Here is a 14,555-nt window from a genome sequence, read left to right on the forward strand (position 1 = left end):
ATATTAGCAAAAATCGAAATTTTAGGCGCAATAGAAAGGAATGCTGTAACCGGGGTGGGTGAACCCTCATAGATATCAGGTGCCCACATATATAGAGTCAAAAGAGATATGGAGTCCGAAGGGGAGGGGGGTTTTCTTCGGGGCTCGAGAGATGGAATAGATAGGGCCAAAAAAGTTTTGAATTCGCCGCTGGGGAATTCACACGAAAGGGAACGAAGAATTCTCGACGAAAAATAAAGTGCTCTCTGAACCGAACGTGAAAGTAGTTTTCCATCAGACGGCTGTTCCCGTAACTCCACTCTTTTGATTATATATCCAAAAAGGTCCGCTCTTGGCCATTCCACACGCTGCCTAGCAGAGGCGTGGTTATCTCAAGTGGATTCTCTCTTTTTTAGTAGATGCCGAACCTGCTGCCCCATTGACTAAGAAGGGGGCGGACGCAGCAGCTACATGGACCCCTTCCTTTCTGTTGTTGCCAGCGCTTTCCCGGGCCGAGAAAAAAAGGGCAGGCAAAGCCCGAAGGCTGCTATCCCAATAGGCCAGCGGGCGGAACGAGGAGAGGGCCCGGCAATCATACCACCGCGGTCGAAAAAGCGTGTTCCCTTCAGATAACACGCACCGTAGGCCATCCTCGGCCTTCTTCGTTTTCGATGAAAAACAAAAAAAAATCTCGATCTCCGAAAGCGTTTTCCTTCCCCCGCCGCATCTCCCTCCCTTCGTCGAGCCTTTCCTTTAATGGTTGGGGGAAGCATTCCCTTATCTGAACTTGGCGGGCATTCTTTCCAGCCTTATTCATTCAATCAAGGGGTGGGGTTGGTTTGAACATAGGATAGGCTAGGCTCAAACATGATTTGAAGATCCTAGCTACGCCATACGTTCAATACAAAATCTGGAAAGCTGCGGGGATGACAAAAAGAGGGCGCTTTCCTGTGTTGCACTGAAAAAAAAGAAACCTAAGAGAGAGAAGACGCTCTTCTCTTAGGTTTCTTCCTCCCGCGCCCCCTAATTAAGCGCCCGGCCCGCGTTAGAAGGGAAGATTAGCCAAGCGAGAAAAGACAGAGGGAGGGGGAGCAGCATCTTATTCTCTTCGCGAGAACTTCCGGATCGGAGAAGCATTCGGAACGGGCTCCGCGTTCATTTCGTTGGCAGAAACGATCCACAATCCATTCGGGGCTTCGGGGAACCCAAAGAAGTCTTTCGACTTGATTCATAGATTGAATCAATGATAGATAGAAAAAAGAGATCTCGTTCATCTATCTTTTTTTCTCTACTCTCTCTAAAGAGGAATAGAATAGACATCCCCTTAGATGTCTATGTATCCTTTATCCCCTTTTTTTTAGCGTTATATCTTATCTGCTCTCTCTCTCTAAAAAATGGAGAGAGAAAGAGCAGATGGATCCTATCCCCTATATCGAACACTAAATCCTATCTATTGATAGAAAGATCTTCGTCAAATACCGGACTTTGCCTGTTTTTTAGGAATTCCTCATACTCATATCCAAGGCAGCTTACCACAAGCACCCCACCCCATACGACTAGTTGGGGTTCGCCTTTTTAATCAAACAAAGTCAGTATAATATAATAGAAGTAGTAGGGGCTTCATAGCGACTTTCATTCTAAAGGAAACCGAAGAACAAACCTTTAGTCAATAGGAGCCCTACTTCCCTCTTTGCGACCTCATCACTTCAAAGCGCAAACCAATTTCTTAGTCACCGGGCGGAGCGCACCTTTGGTACTTCAGTAGGGCGAGCTTTTTGATAGTGACTTCTTTCGTTTGGTAGGGCGACGAAAGAAAGGCTACTTCAATCTAGGAAACAGCCGGAAACTCGAGAGGGTCGCCTTTGGAAGCGTTTGCCGGTAACCAAAGCGTCACTCCTTCCTTTTGATTATGTCGTGACGCTGACTGAATCCAATCCATAAACCCGGAAACGAAACAAAGTTCGTTCCCTTTCGTCAAGTAGGTAAAGTAGGCATACGAACCCACTTTTGCTTTGCCTTAGACGACTCTATTGGAACAAAGCAAAGAAGGAGGCGGAATGGAGAAAGGACAAGGGCGGTCTTGCTTGGCGCAAAGGCTGCTGGTTCGGGGGTAGGGTACGGTACTAAAGGTCCTCGGACTTCCAGGCGGTTTTTCTTTTGGACAGCTGTTCACCGTTGGATCTCGCCAATACAGCCCCCTATAGTTTTCGTTACCGAGATATCTTTTTTTTCATTGTTCCCAGGGATTTTTTGGGTAATCCGCTCCCATGCTGCAAACAGTCAAATCTGAACTAAACCTTGTCGCTCTTCTTTCCTCGCGGGCAGGAAGCACACCAGCAGCGTGCGTTGCGTGATTCTACTGTGTTTTTTGCACTTGACTGGGTGGACAGTTGACCGGAAGAGAACTTCGATTCGCCCGGCCAGCAGGCGGGCGGCGTGCTTATCTTGTGTGACAACACTACAGAGCGAGTGGCTCTTCTAGGCGGGCAGCTGTGTGACAACACTACAGAGAAAGCGGCGCTTTCGTTTAACATGCTATGGTCTCAACGCCCTTACGAGATAGTGATGAGTTTCACGCGCTCTAAGCCCGGCCCGCGCGCGGTTAGGAAGATTGGCCGCAATCTGAGCGGTACCACCCACCCTACCCTACCACCTATAGGCGGCCGTCCGTTCTACAGCCGCCCGAAAAGGAACTGCAGTGATCTTGAATAGGGATCCTACAGCGATAGATAGAATCCCCATAAAAATACCACTAGATCGAGCACCAGTGATTTCGTATCCGGTCAAAATCTTGGCTAATTGATCGAAGTGGGTAGCTCCAGTAGACCCATAGATCATGGAACAAATAGGGTGGGTAGGCCCAACCACCACACTACACGTATAGACGCGAACCCCCCTCGTTACCGTACGTGCGACTCTCACCGCATACGGCTCGCACAAAGACTCCTAAATCCATCCCGAGCCTTTTCTTCCATTCCACCTCTCCTCTCCAATCCTCGATCAAACTTGCGTTCCCCAGGCGCTATGAAATGGGGGTCTTTCCTTCAGTAACGGGAGAAATCCCTTATTCTAAGGTAATGTTTTGGGGCTTTCTATTTCCTATCAGAAATCTCAGATTTCCCATCAAGGTTCAGCTGAATTCGCAAAGAGGTTCAGGGTTCGTAATTTGAGTAAGGATATTTAACCTATATCAATTCGGGCTCTGATGAACTCTCACCATCCCTATGGTACTATGGCTGTACAGCTACAGTACCCTATGAAGAGATTTTCCACTTTTTGTAGAGTAGGGTTACCGCGCTCTCTATCTAGAATCGGCCATGTTAGAAGTCTTAAGGTAGAGATACTTTTAAACATGTATACACGGTCAGTCCTACCCTTGGTTAGGACGTGGGTTACCTCTTGACCCAACTAGTTGGGGCCTTATTATAGACCTATTACGTAAGGAGTTGAAACCCAAGGAGTTGAGGTTACCTCAAGAAGATTGACATCTTTCTGAAGGAACCAAAGACTTCCTTGAGTGGTAAATTCTCAGGAGGTGGACGCAGGATTGGCTTCGGTCTGTCCACAGGTACTGGAGTACAGCAATGGATCCCTGGGTAACCATCCACCAACTATTGGATGCCCCCGTGGTGATCCGAGACTACCAGATTAAAAGAAAAGTTTAGTTCTGGGGTCTTCTCCTGATAGGCAAGTAAGGCTAGTCAACTCATATCAAGTATTTGTATGCTCTTGTTCGAGAATCTGCTGCGTTCGGGCGGGAAGCACAGGAACTACAGTCTAGCTTCTTCAACTCATAGCTGATAGATATACCCTTGGATCAGTCGCTAACTGAACTCAAGAACTACTATAACACTAAGAACAAGCTTGTAGGAACTCTCAGTTAAGAGGTGTATTCTCTTAAAGCCGGAAGTGACGCAGAACAGCTACACCGCTAGCAGGAGGGGATATTCTTTAACCAAGACCGGCATTTTAGTGGAAGGGCGTGCTCCTCAACTCCTATACCCGGAAGTGGGAACTAGTAAGATGGTTATCCCCTCTCAAACAACAAAGAGAACACAGAATCAGAGCAACCATTCGAGGCTTCTGATTCAACTCAAAGACAAGACAACAAGGAAGGGCGACCTATCAAGGAAGTACGAACTAGGATACTTCTGACTTCTCTCCTTGGGGCTCTCTCTTGGCTACTTTCGCTCCTAACTCTAAGTACGATAGCTACTTTAGATCATTGTAGTCCAGACTAAGAAGATTCTATCTTGGCTTGGCATCCTCAATTCATGAATCATTAACTGGCTTTACGCGTTGGCCGAGACTGATAGAGCAACTACATATGACATTCTTATTTCAGACATGACTTCAACAGATGCGGATTCTTTAGCTGCTTCTAATCCTACAACCAACATAATATTCGGACTCTCCCACTGCTTTCGCCATACCACCCAGACCCAGGGATTAGCCCATGTCCGCTCCCAGCCCTCCAAGTAGAGGAAGCGATCTTATTCATCTGATCTTGGGTTGGCCTTTGAGTTGCCTGATACCGGCTATGATCTAGCTCTTCAATGCCATCCATGCTTTCAGTTTGGTTTTTTAGTAATCCAAAAAGCAAAGTATATACTCGCAGCGAAAGGAATGGATTTAGTACAATTGATATCTTAGTTAAAAGATGGACAAAAGTCTCGTTCAGTATCAATTGATGAATTGGCCTGTCAAGTAGGAAAGAAAGTAAGACAATCCTTTTTCTTTTATAGAAGGGCTTTGGCTTCTGCCAATGCTGCTAGAGGGTGTCTTTGTTTATGTAACTTCCATCTTATACCGAAGTACTGATACAAGCTCAGTCCCAAAACCTTATTTGGCCTTTGAGTCCTTATCGTGCCCCGAGCCCCCAGGGGAAAAGGCATAAGCGGGAATCAGTGGAAAGAAAGAATATGTAGTTGTCGGAGATGCTTTGTTGTGCTTGTCTGATTGGGAAAGAGATCTGAGAGTTCCGACTTCGATAGGTCCTAATTCCACCAAAGCAGGCTTGGCATGACGCCCATTGTCACTTCCTTTTCAGTTTATGCGCAAGGTTTTTGCCTTTCAAAAGAATCCGACGCGGAAAGCGTCACTCAAGCTAAAGAAAGGCCTACAGCCTATTCGAAATCAAAAGCAGCTGACGATGGGAATTCGTGTAGAGCAGATAGATTCTTCTTATCTTAAGAAAGCTTTCCCGATAGGCGCATCTCTTCCTTAACTCTTGTTGAGTTCTTGTGCCTCTCTAGCCTTTAGCACAGCACTAGGAATTGTCTAATCTAAGGGTCTACCCGCTTTGAATCTCTTGGAGTAAGGGCTTTAGGTCTTGTATCTCTTGATGGCGGTGTGATCGTATCTGCTCTTGAATAAGAATTGCTTCGGTAAGCCAATCCCCCACTCTTCCGCTTCCTTATTTGCCTGAAAGCGATTCCAGGAAAGCCTAGCATAGAGCTTTCTTGTGATGAAATCGCTTACCCCTTCTTCTCTGCATGCTAAGGCTCAGTCTTTCTAGATATTATAGTTATCCATTCGTCCCCTATAGGCTAAACTTCACTCACTTTCATCACTACCCCTCCCCTGCCTATTCACTCTTATTCTTCTTTCAAGCCTTATGCTAAGTGATAAGAAAAAAGAAGTAGGTTTCTATATCATACTCAGGTTTCGCAGCTCCAGCTGGACCATGCCTTACCTTCTTTCCAAAGCCGTCAATCACATTAAGAATTCCTTTTCTTTAGATGCCTGTACCTCTTTCTTTTTACTCCGACTCGACTTCAAAGGCACAGTTGACTCGAGGTATGAAAGGATTGAACCAGAGCCGAGGGTGAAAATAGATAGAAAGTCTCACTACCCGTGGGCGCTTTTATAAGGTTTGTATAGGGCTATAAGTAGGTCCTTGCTACATTTATTAAGGAGAGTTCCTCGCACTTGAATAGTTTCCGAATGCCTTTCCGTCACTAAATCCGCTATTCTTCCTCTTTCGACGAGCAAGGATGCGGAGTAAGTGAGAAAGAGATTCACCTTCGCGACCAGATGTGACCAAAGCAGGCACTCCCAATGCCCCTCTCTTCCCTTTGTTCTTGCTGCTCCGCTGCTATAAATCCCGAGTTAGCCCTAGTTTCCTGCTGCTAAACTCTTCCCCGCTTCCTTTCCTTTTTCTAACACATACTGAGACGGTGTTGACGGTTAGGAGCGAAGTTGCTGCTAGGATCCTAGCCAAAGGTTTCCCAGGAAGTAGTAGCCCCTGAGGAAGCCGAAGGCATACCCAGATAAGGATAAGTAGAGTTGGTATTGAGTTCATGGAAGACTAAGAATACAAGGTATTCAGTCTGATAGTGCTTTAACTCATCCCGTCATTTATTTATTAGGATTGAGAAGGCAATGGCCTGTATGCACCCGGATCACTGCTTGTCTCTTTGAATGGGATTAGATCCGGAACTTCATCCGGTTTTGCATTCGAAGGAAGAGTTAGGCTAATCGACGTGTAGCTGACGGGTAGTTCAGTTGGAAGGAAGTAGCTCACCTCAATGAGTTGAGTAGCTTCAGAGGTGGAACGATTAAAAAGGGTGACGTCGGATTGACTGAGCGGACTTTATAGACCTTTTATTGAGGCTCGGTCTTTTGATGCGGGAAGAAGGAGTGGCTGCAGCTCTTATGATGCTACCTGCCTCATATTATGACTTTCTTGGATGGAGCTATGCTATCCAGATAGATAGGTAAGAGATGCCATAGTTGGAAGGCCCTACTAACTGAAAGAAGAAGAGCGGAAAGATGTGTTTGTTGCTTGTTCTGAATCTTGCTTCTGTCGTCAGCTGAAAACCCTGTTGTTAAATCTCGTACCATGAACCAGCTGACTGATGTGAATACTTTCTATTACGATGAACGTCACTGATTAGAACTGCCCTTATTTGACGGTTGTTGTACGTCTTTTAATCCGTATTGGACAATTGAACAACTACTTGTTTCCGGACGGCGCATGGCTTTGTTTTTCAGGGGAGCTTATATTTGAAAATCAGTCTTGTTGCTTCTTCTTAGAAAGATGGGGGGCTTAAGAAGTGTATAGGGTAGGTCTCGTTCTGTTGAAAGTGTTCGTAGCGCTGCTGGTTTAGTTCCCCACTCGGATTGTCGGGGGGCACATTTGGTTTGAAACTCTCTATCTAAGAGTCTTAGGTTCTAGAAAACCCTATAGTAAGATGCAAGCTTAGTTGAGTAAATTAGTAGGTAGGGCGGACTACTCAATTTCCCCCAGGGTTGTTGATGTAGTTGCTTGTAGTTTTTTTTAGTTGCTAGCTATAAAGAATTATTTATAGTTCAGGAGAGAGAATCAATGTTCAGTAGTACGCCTGGTGAACCGGGTTCTACCACTTCAGGTCCCAATCTTTGGTATGTCCCTTAGTTAGCTGGGCAACCCATTATAATGCTCTCGAAAGAGACTGGCATATGATATGTTGTTATATGCTTAACACATGTACCTTGGACTCTGCTTTCTAGATTGATAGCTGAAAGACCCGATCCTTTCTCCTGTTCCTGAAACGAATGAGTGTCTTGTGATTCGCTTTCACATTCGGTCAAATGGCACATTCAGAAAGTGTGAAATTGGCCAGTGTTTTCCCTTTCTCTTTTGGTTAAAAGAAAGAATAGAAAATTGCATACGAGAAGAAGGGTTCGTAGACAGCCCGAAAGAAGGTCCTCTCTTCGTATTCTATAGAAAGACGAAATAGCGTAAGAGAAGAAAGTAGAAAGGATTTGGATTCGAGGCTTGCTAGGTGAAGTCAACAAAGAAAGAAAAAAAGCTTTCTCCGAGAAAGCGTCTGTTCACGTCAGGGTCCGGGGTAGGCTTCTTCATTGAGATTGGGTTGGTGTTCAGTGTGAATGCATTTCCAGTGAGATAAGAGAAAAGGAACGAGGGGAAGAAGCGACTTATATTAAGAAATATTAATATACTTAATTTAATATTAATGTTCGGGTACCCCCCTCCGGCTCGTAGTTGAGAAGAGCTTTCGTTTAGGAAAGGGCTAAATGGGTGCGATCCCTCTCGTTGAGAGTCAAGGGTCTCCTGGAGTAGAAGGCACATCCTGGATCTATTAAGCCGGCAAGGGTTCAGCATTGGCTTTCACGACCGCAAAGGGGCCATCTCTCAGTCGGAGTAGATAAGATAGATATACTTAATTTAATATCTTTTATTATATATTTTAATATAATAAAGAAAATCGTGAATAAAAGAGCGTGACGAGACTTTTTATCAATTCGAGATGTTAGAAGGTGCAAAATCAATAGGTGCCGGAGCTGCTACAATTGCTTCAGCGGGAGCTGCTGTAGGTATTGGAAACGTATTCAGTTCATTAATTCATTCCGTGGCAAGAAATCCATCATTGGCAAAACAGTTATTCGGATATGCAATCCTGGGCTTTGCTCTAACCGAGGCTATTGCCTTGTTCGCATTAATGATGGCCTTTTTGATTCTCTTTGTTTTCTAAGTTTCTCCTTTTGAAAGGTGTAGTCTCTCCTACCTGAGGAAGAGGACGAGGCCCCTTCAATGGGGGGAAGGGGAGTGGGCAAGGGGCCCCTTCACGGCTAATCGATCTCTCTCCCTCTAGTAAGCTCATCGAAAGACCTGGTGCCCAATACTAAAACAACATTGGGGAAGGTGGGATGCTAGGTGGACAGGATTGGACGTTAACCTAGAGAGCTAAGTGTAGTGCACTTCGTTCTCTTTGATTGGCACATGGAAGATCCACTTAAAGCATAAAGAAGATCTGCACCGCTAAGACAAGGAAGGTAAGATGTTCAGAAAGAAGATAAGACAAAAAAGTAAATATTGCAACTGACAGCTAATAGGAGAGAGAATACAACTGTCAGCAAATCAAATAGATAAGACAGTCCTGTCTTGATAGTTGACTTCAGATTTCAATGTCCGATCTGACTGTGAGAATAGCGAAGTCCGGAATGACATGCTCAATGACAGTCCATCCAGAAATGCCAGATGAATCCCGTGAGAGATCTAATCTAGGCAGAAGATCCCATCCCTAAAAAAGTGTAATCAGAGGGTGAAACCTTGCTTTGCAAAAGGGGAGTTCTTTCCCGCATCCATCCCATAAACCCCTGTCAAAGGCGCTTCTACTCATTCTCAATTCAGGAAAAGGTTTCCGGTTGCCATAAATAAAACCACAATCACACAGTCAACTCGAACAAAGAGCTTCTCGCCTACAAATTCAGGAGCTGGTCCAAGCCTTCCTCTTTACTGTTTAGGAGTAGCATTGAAGATTCGAAACCTTTCGTGTCGTCAGGTTGCTACACCTAACCTAGCCTAGCGGGAGCTCACTTAAGGCTCCGAGTATCATGATCGTAAGACGACATTTGCTAGCCTCACACTACCCTTTTTGGAACCCTCGAGTAGTCATGTGGAAGAAACAAACGAAAAGAAAGGAGAAAGGCTTGCTGTTGCCAAGGCCTATTCCTCGACCATTTTTGATCGGAAGTCACCTATTCAATAAGTTGGGAGTCCCCGCCATGTAAACCCATATCCCATGGAAGAATCGAATCAATACCGACTATTTAGCATCCCGAAGAGTGACGAGAAGACCACACTTTACATCTTTCTTTCAAAAGAGGAGAACGCGCTCATAGAATATTAAAAAAAATGAAATCCTCGTCCAGTGGCACGTCCTTTAGCTGCTGCGGTCCGGTACGGGGAAAGAAGTTCGGACATATTCTATATAGGAAGCGCTCCTTGCCTGAAGAATAGGCGTCTTTCATACCTTTCCTGGGAACGGGCAAGAAAACAGATTGGCCTATGAATGTGCACCCTCTTTCCTGATACTAGGGACATTTGATTCTTTCTGACCTATATTATAATCTTACCAACCCAACTGCTCTTATTCCGCTAAAAGAGCAAAGAGAAAAGCCAGAAATTTAATAAAGAATAAAGAAAGTGTACTTTCACCTCTGGAATGGCAACATGCGACACCCACTGGCGTGCTTACGTTCTTTCTTCGCTTCCCAGCCAACAAGCAACTCCTTGAGCTTTAGAAAGCCGTTGATTGCCATCCGTTTTCTTGCTGGAATCTTTTTCTTATTCTTAATAGAACCTGTCCTCCCGGGGCTCAAGGGAGAGGCCTGACTGTCTTTTCTATAGAGTTGGAGTAGTAGTTGGACAAAATAACTCTCTGGCCGGAGTCAAACACGTAGTCGTGACCTGTCCCGTCGTTACTCCTCTTTCTATATATGTTTAGGGAGAAAGAATTAGGCTGCCTAAAAATCAACTCTAGGCGTTGGATTGTTTTTCTTTTATGCTGGTGAGGAAAGGTCGTGCAATCGCAGAGGACTAGTTCCCTATCCCGCTGATAAGAATAAAAAAGGGATCGGCGCAGTGGATAGGCCACTCTCACTGGAAGAGCTTAGCTTATTCCAAAGCATCCCTGACGCTCTCTAGTTTAGGAATAGAGGGTGCCGCATCCGAGGCAAAGCAAGAGCTAACAGCCTCTTTTTTTTCCATCCTTACTTTCATCCGTTAATGCTTCTTCTTTCCAGTCAGTTTAGATCCTGAGAACAAGTCAAGCTTCAAATAAGTAGTCCGCTAAGGTCTGTCTAACAATAGAGCTTCCAGAGGCAAGCCGAAGCGGAGAATGTTTCTCCTAAAGAGTCTATTATATTATAGTAAGTAGTCTATCAAAGCACAAGGAGAATGGCTCTGACTAAGCATCTGGTGAGGGATCCGCTGGATTAGTAAGCATCACATAAGGAGGACGGTCTTCAGGAGATCTAAGTTGCTCCTTTCTTCCCCCTTCCCCAGTTCTCTAACTAGTGGTGTAAGCAAGTGCTCCATTGTGTAATGGTCTAAGGGCCTTTAAGTTCTAATCTTACCTACCGTGTCTAAGGTGTGACTTCTTCCAAGAGTGGGAGGGCTCACAGTAAGACCGGGTAGACGGGTATAGCAGTAATAGGACTTTCACCCAATAGGATAAGGCAAGTCAGTTTGAAAGCAAGGCAAACAACCTTTGCCTCTTGGACTACGGCTTGGAAACCTTTGCCAAGTTTCCTCCGTGAGAAAGGAATAAAACTCACTCTCTTTTCCAACCAAGTCCAATAGAAAACACATTATCGTCTAACAGGAAGTAGCACTTGCCGCCTTGCATAGCATGTCGAGAATCCTTTTCCTTGTTTCGAAATACAGATTGTTGTGGAGAGTATAAATTGCGTAAGAGAAAGAAGCTGTTCTTGAATTGCTAGTCTGTCAGTGAGATAAGTGAGAAGCTGTGATCGAGAAAGTCTCGCCCAAAGAGCTCTACAGTAGTGCCTTGCGGGGTCGTAGAGCCGGTCAACGGGAGCTAAGATCCGATTCTTGCATTCATCTTAACTGCAGATTTCTACTTCTTCTTACCCAGTTTGTAAGCAGAGGAGAACAAATAAGATAGAAGCCCATATTTAAACTATACTTCCTAACTAGATAAGAAGTCTTTTCAGAAGCAGTAGACTGAGAGGCTTTGGCAGAATTGATCGAACTTCTTGCTCTCAGGGTGCTTCGCTTGAGCTCAACCATCCGGGATGCTTGTTTTCTGAGGATGATTCTTTCGCGTAAGTCAGGGAAGTGTTGAGCCAGAGTAGAGATGACCTAGGGGAGACCTTCTGAGGCTCTAAACTAATGCAGGGAAGGACATGACTACGTTAACCAGCCGCAAGGGTGTGCCGAAATGGCACAGTGAGTGAATGGGTAGTATCCCGAGTCGGAAGGAATCTACTCTAAAGTGAGTACCCAGGTTCATTCTCAGGTAGTTTTCTGGCAGTTAGTCCAGGAAGAGCGGTTTGAGATCTCATCCGTAGGTCCATTTGGATGGTACTCTTCATGGCAAACACGAGACTACGGCGGAAGGGACCAGACACCCTCCTGCTGAAGGATCTTCGCATATAGCCGCGGAGGCCAATCTCGCTGTCGTGGCTCCGCCAACCCCCTTCCTGCTGTGGCACCTGCAAGAATTACCAACCAAGAGGTGGCTATGATTAGGCAACAAGTGGGAAAAGAGAATCACGATATGATGCTGAGGATGATACAACAGGTGGCTACTGTTCTCAGCCCAATGTACGAGACGGTCACGGGTCTTAAGCCAATTGTCGAGTCAACACTAACTAAAGGCCCATGATAAGTTCATAAGCTTGATGGAAGGGAGGCCTCAGTCTCATGATAAAGAAAAAGGTATCAAGTTCAATGAGCTTTCCCCTCAACTCAGGCCCATCCTACAGTATGGGAATGCGCACTTGATCTGGAGGCCTGAGGTCGGTCAGGGGAGCCAAAGCAAGACTGCTCCAGCTCAGAGCTCCAATTAGAGCAATGCTGGGGCCGGGGTGGCCGATCCTGCTACCAGTATAGTATAGGAAATGCCCAGGCTGGGGGCATGTTTACACGCACTTGCTTCCGAGTCAAGTAGGAGGCCTGTCGGCCAACAAGGAAGCGAGCAAGGTGCGGAGTCTCAATCACGTGTACGACGGTCGAAGGGCGAAAGGGAACCAGAGCAGCAAGCATCACAACTAGGGACATTCCCCGCCACAACAGTTCCACAGGCACCATCGGATCTGGAAATTACATAGAAGAGAGAGACTGAATCTATAAAAGGTGGGGATGAATGCAATACGGAGAGAGGTAGAAAGGCAAGCACTGCACGGGGCCTCTCAGATGCCTACACTTCCCCTTAGGGAAAGGGGGAGAGGATGATTGGTAGGTCCAAGCCACATACCTAATAGAACAAGTCAAGCTAGAAGGAAAGCACTTTTAGATCGGTCGTGATGCTTTGATTGTCGTCTTTCGAATTAAGGAGATGAATAGATTCTTCTTTTGAAATTCTTTTGCGCAGCATTAGTCTTTTCTTTTCAGACTGCTGTTCAAATCTCTTTTCAGCTTCTGCCTAAAGAAAATGGTCAGATCAATCATAGTTAAAGGAGGAGTTTCACGGGAGAGAGTGGTTGTCAAAGACTCAAACGACTTCAGCAGACTTCCCGGTCACTAATCACGATCAGTCATTTTGACTCTCACTGCTAAAAATTCTTGGAGAAGATTCTCCATCTTGTCTAAGTGCTGAGACACGCTCGTCCCCTCTTGCATCTTGCTTGGAAAAAACCGTTGCCGAAGAAAATGTTTACCATTGTCACTGACTCATACATTCTCTGTGGAGTCTCCCAGATTTCTCATGCAGACTTAATGTCTCCCACTGAAACTAGTACCTTATCCTTGACCACCATTAGCACAGCTTCGAAGAACCTCTTTTTTTACTGTCCACAACTATAGATGTGTTCATTTCTTTTTTTGGCTACAACGGGTACGCTCTCTAGAAGATTTGCTCGGGGCTGTTCACTTTCACTTGGTCGCCTGGTGGTATCTTTGAAACCTCTTTGCTTGCGGAGGCAGGAGTGCGTCTGAGAGAGCGCTTCGTGAAAGAATCGTGTGGCGCGGTGAAAGGTTTCCCGTTGGGGTTTCCGGCCCCCTGGTCTTCACCTAATTGTGGAAGAGGGGAGGTGCATTGAGTATAAACTCTCTCTCGCGCCTTTAGCTTGTTCCTGTTCGTCTATTCGGGACGGGGCAGGCAGCCCACATACATGAAGAGAAGAAGAGAGGAGAGGGGGTTCCCTGAGATTAAGGTGTCAAGGCGGTCGAAGAAGGCCACAAGTGGAAGCAACCGATGCTTTGGTCATTCAGTTGACTCCGCCAGTCCGTGCTTGCTGTCATGCTGGCGCAGGGCTTTCGGCCTTACCTACTATTGGATTTGAACCAATGACTCTCGCCGTATGAAAGCGATACTCTAACCGCTGAGTCAAGTAGGTCAAGCTGAGTCAAGTCAGAGAAAAGAGACCCCTCTCAGAGAAAGCGTTATCACTATACGAAATATCGGCCTATTCACTCAGCTAGGGAATAAGACTAACCTAATTTCCCTATTCACTGAACCCAAGACTAAGGGCAAAGAGAACTTCCTTTGCTCCCTTCCTTCAACTTATAGGATGGAACCCGGACTCCTAACTAAACCCTCTTCCGATTGATTGTCTCGATTTCACTGCCTTGGTTGGCCACCATGCCTACTTCTCTCCAATGCCTCCTTCTTAAACCCCTTCGTACTGCAATCCAATCAATCGATCGATCAAGAGGCTAATCTCTTTTGTTTGGGCCGGTAGCTAAAAGTCCTCGCCTTCTCTTGAACAAGGGAAGGGCAGCATAGCATTAGCTTCAATTGAACAAGCTCAACCTTGAAAAAGAAAGGTGGTAGGCCGAAGAACCGTTGAACGCTTCAACTTGGCCACTGAAGAAGGCGAAGGCTGGGCAAGAGACTAGGCCAACTTACTGCTTACTGCCATGCCATGGTTTAAGCTTTAGGCTCCATAGACGGAACTTTTTGTTAGGTATTAGGGAGGGGAGGACACCACTCAGCACCTAAGGTGGGGTTCAATGCCTAACAAAAACGGCCAAAAGAAAAAAAAGAGATGTATGGCTGAGGGGAGGAGAGAAAGAACGCATGCATGGGGAGTCTGTCGGAGGTTCGATAATCTATGATAGGACATCTAAGGCTAAGGAAGAATTAAAGGAAGTCCATTAC

At 45.7% G+C, this 14,555-nt stretch overlaps 4 protein-coding genes and 1 non-coding gene across 5 annotated transcripts; 2 read left to right on the forward strand and 3 right to left on the reverse strand.

The window, feature by feature from the left end:
* Window positions 1–446: 446 nt before the first annotated feature.
* orf101 (hypothetical protein) lies at window positions 447–752 on the reverse strand. The gene has a single exon. The coding sequence runs from the start codon at window positions 750–752 to the stop codon at window positions 447–449; it is 306 nt and encodes a 101-aa protein (YP_009532864.1).
* Window positions 753–1,222: 470 nt separating this feature from the next.
* Window positions 1,223–1,558, forward strand: orf111 (hypothetical protein). The gene has a single exon. The coding sequence runs from the start codon at window positions 1,223–1,225 to the stop codon at window positions 1,556–1,558; it is 336 nt and encodes a 111-aa protein (YP_009532865.1).
* Window positions 1,559–7,744: 6,186 nt separating this feature from the next.
* Window positions 7,745–8,089, reverse strand: orf114 (hypothetical protein). The gene has a single exon. The coding sequence runs from the start codon at window positions 8,087–8,089 to the stop codon at window positions 7,745–7,747; it is 345 nt and encodes a 114-aa protein (YP_009532866.1).
* Window positions 8,090–8,234: 145 nt separating this feature from the next.
* atp9 (ATP synthase F0 subunit c) lies at window positions 8,235–8,459 on the forward strand. The gene has a single exon. The coding sequence runs from the start codon at window positions 8,235–8,237 to the stop codon at window positions 8,457–8,459; it is 225 nt and encodes a 74-aa protein (YP_009532867.1).
* A 5,259-nt stretch (window positions 8,460–13,718) lies between these two features.
* trnM(cat) lies at window positions 13,719–13,791 on the reverse strand. Its single transcript has one exon. It is a non-coding gene; the product is annotated as a tRNA-Met (tRNA).
* Between the last annotated feature and the right edge of the window lie 764 nt (window positions 13,792–14,555).

The sequence above is a fragment of the mitochondrial genome of Glycine soja (assembly GCF_004193775.1).
Source record: "Glycine soja mitochondrion, complete genome".
In the NCBI taxonomy this organism is placed as follows: domain Eukaryota; kingdom Viridiplantae; phylum Streptophyta; class Magnoliopsida; order Fabales; family Fabaceae; genus Glycine; species Glycine soja.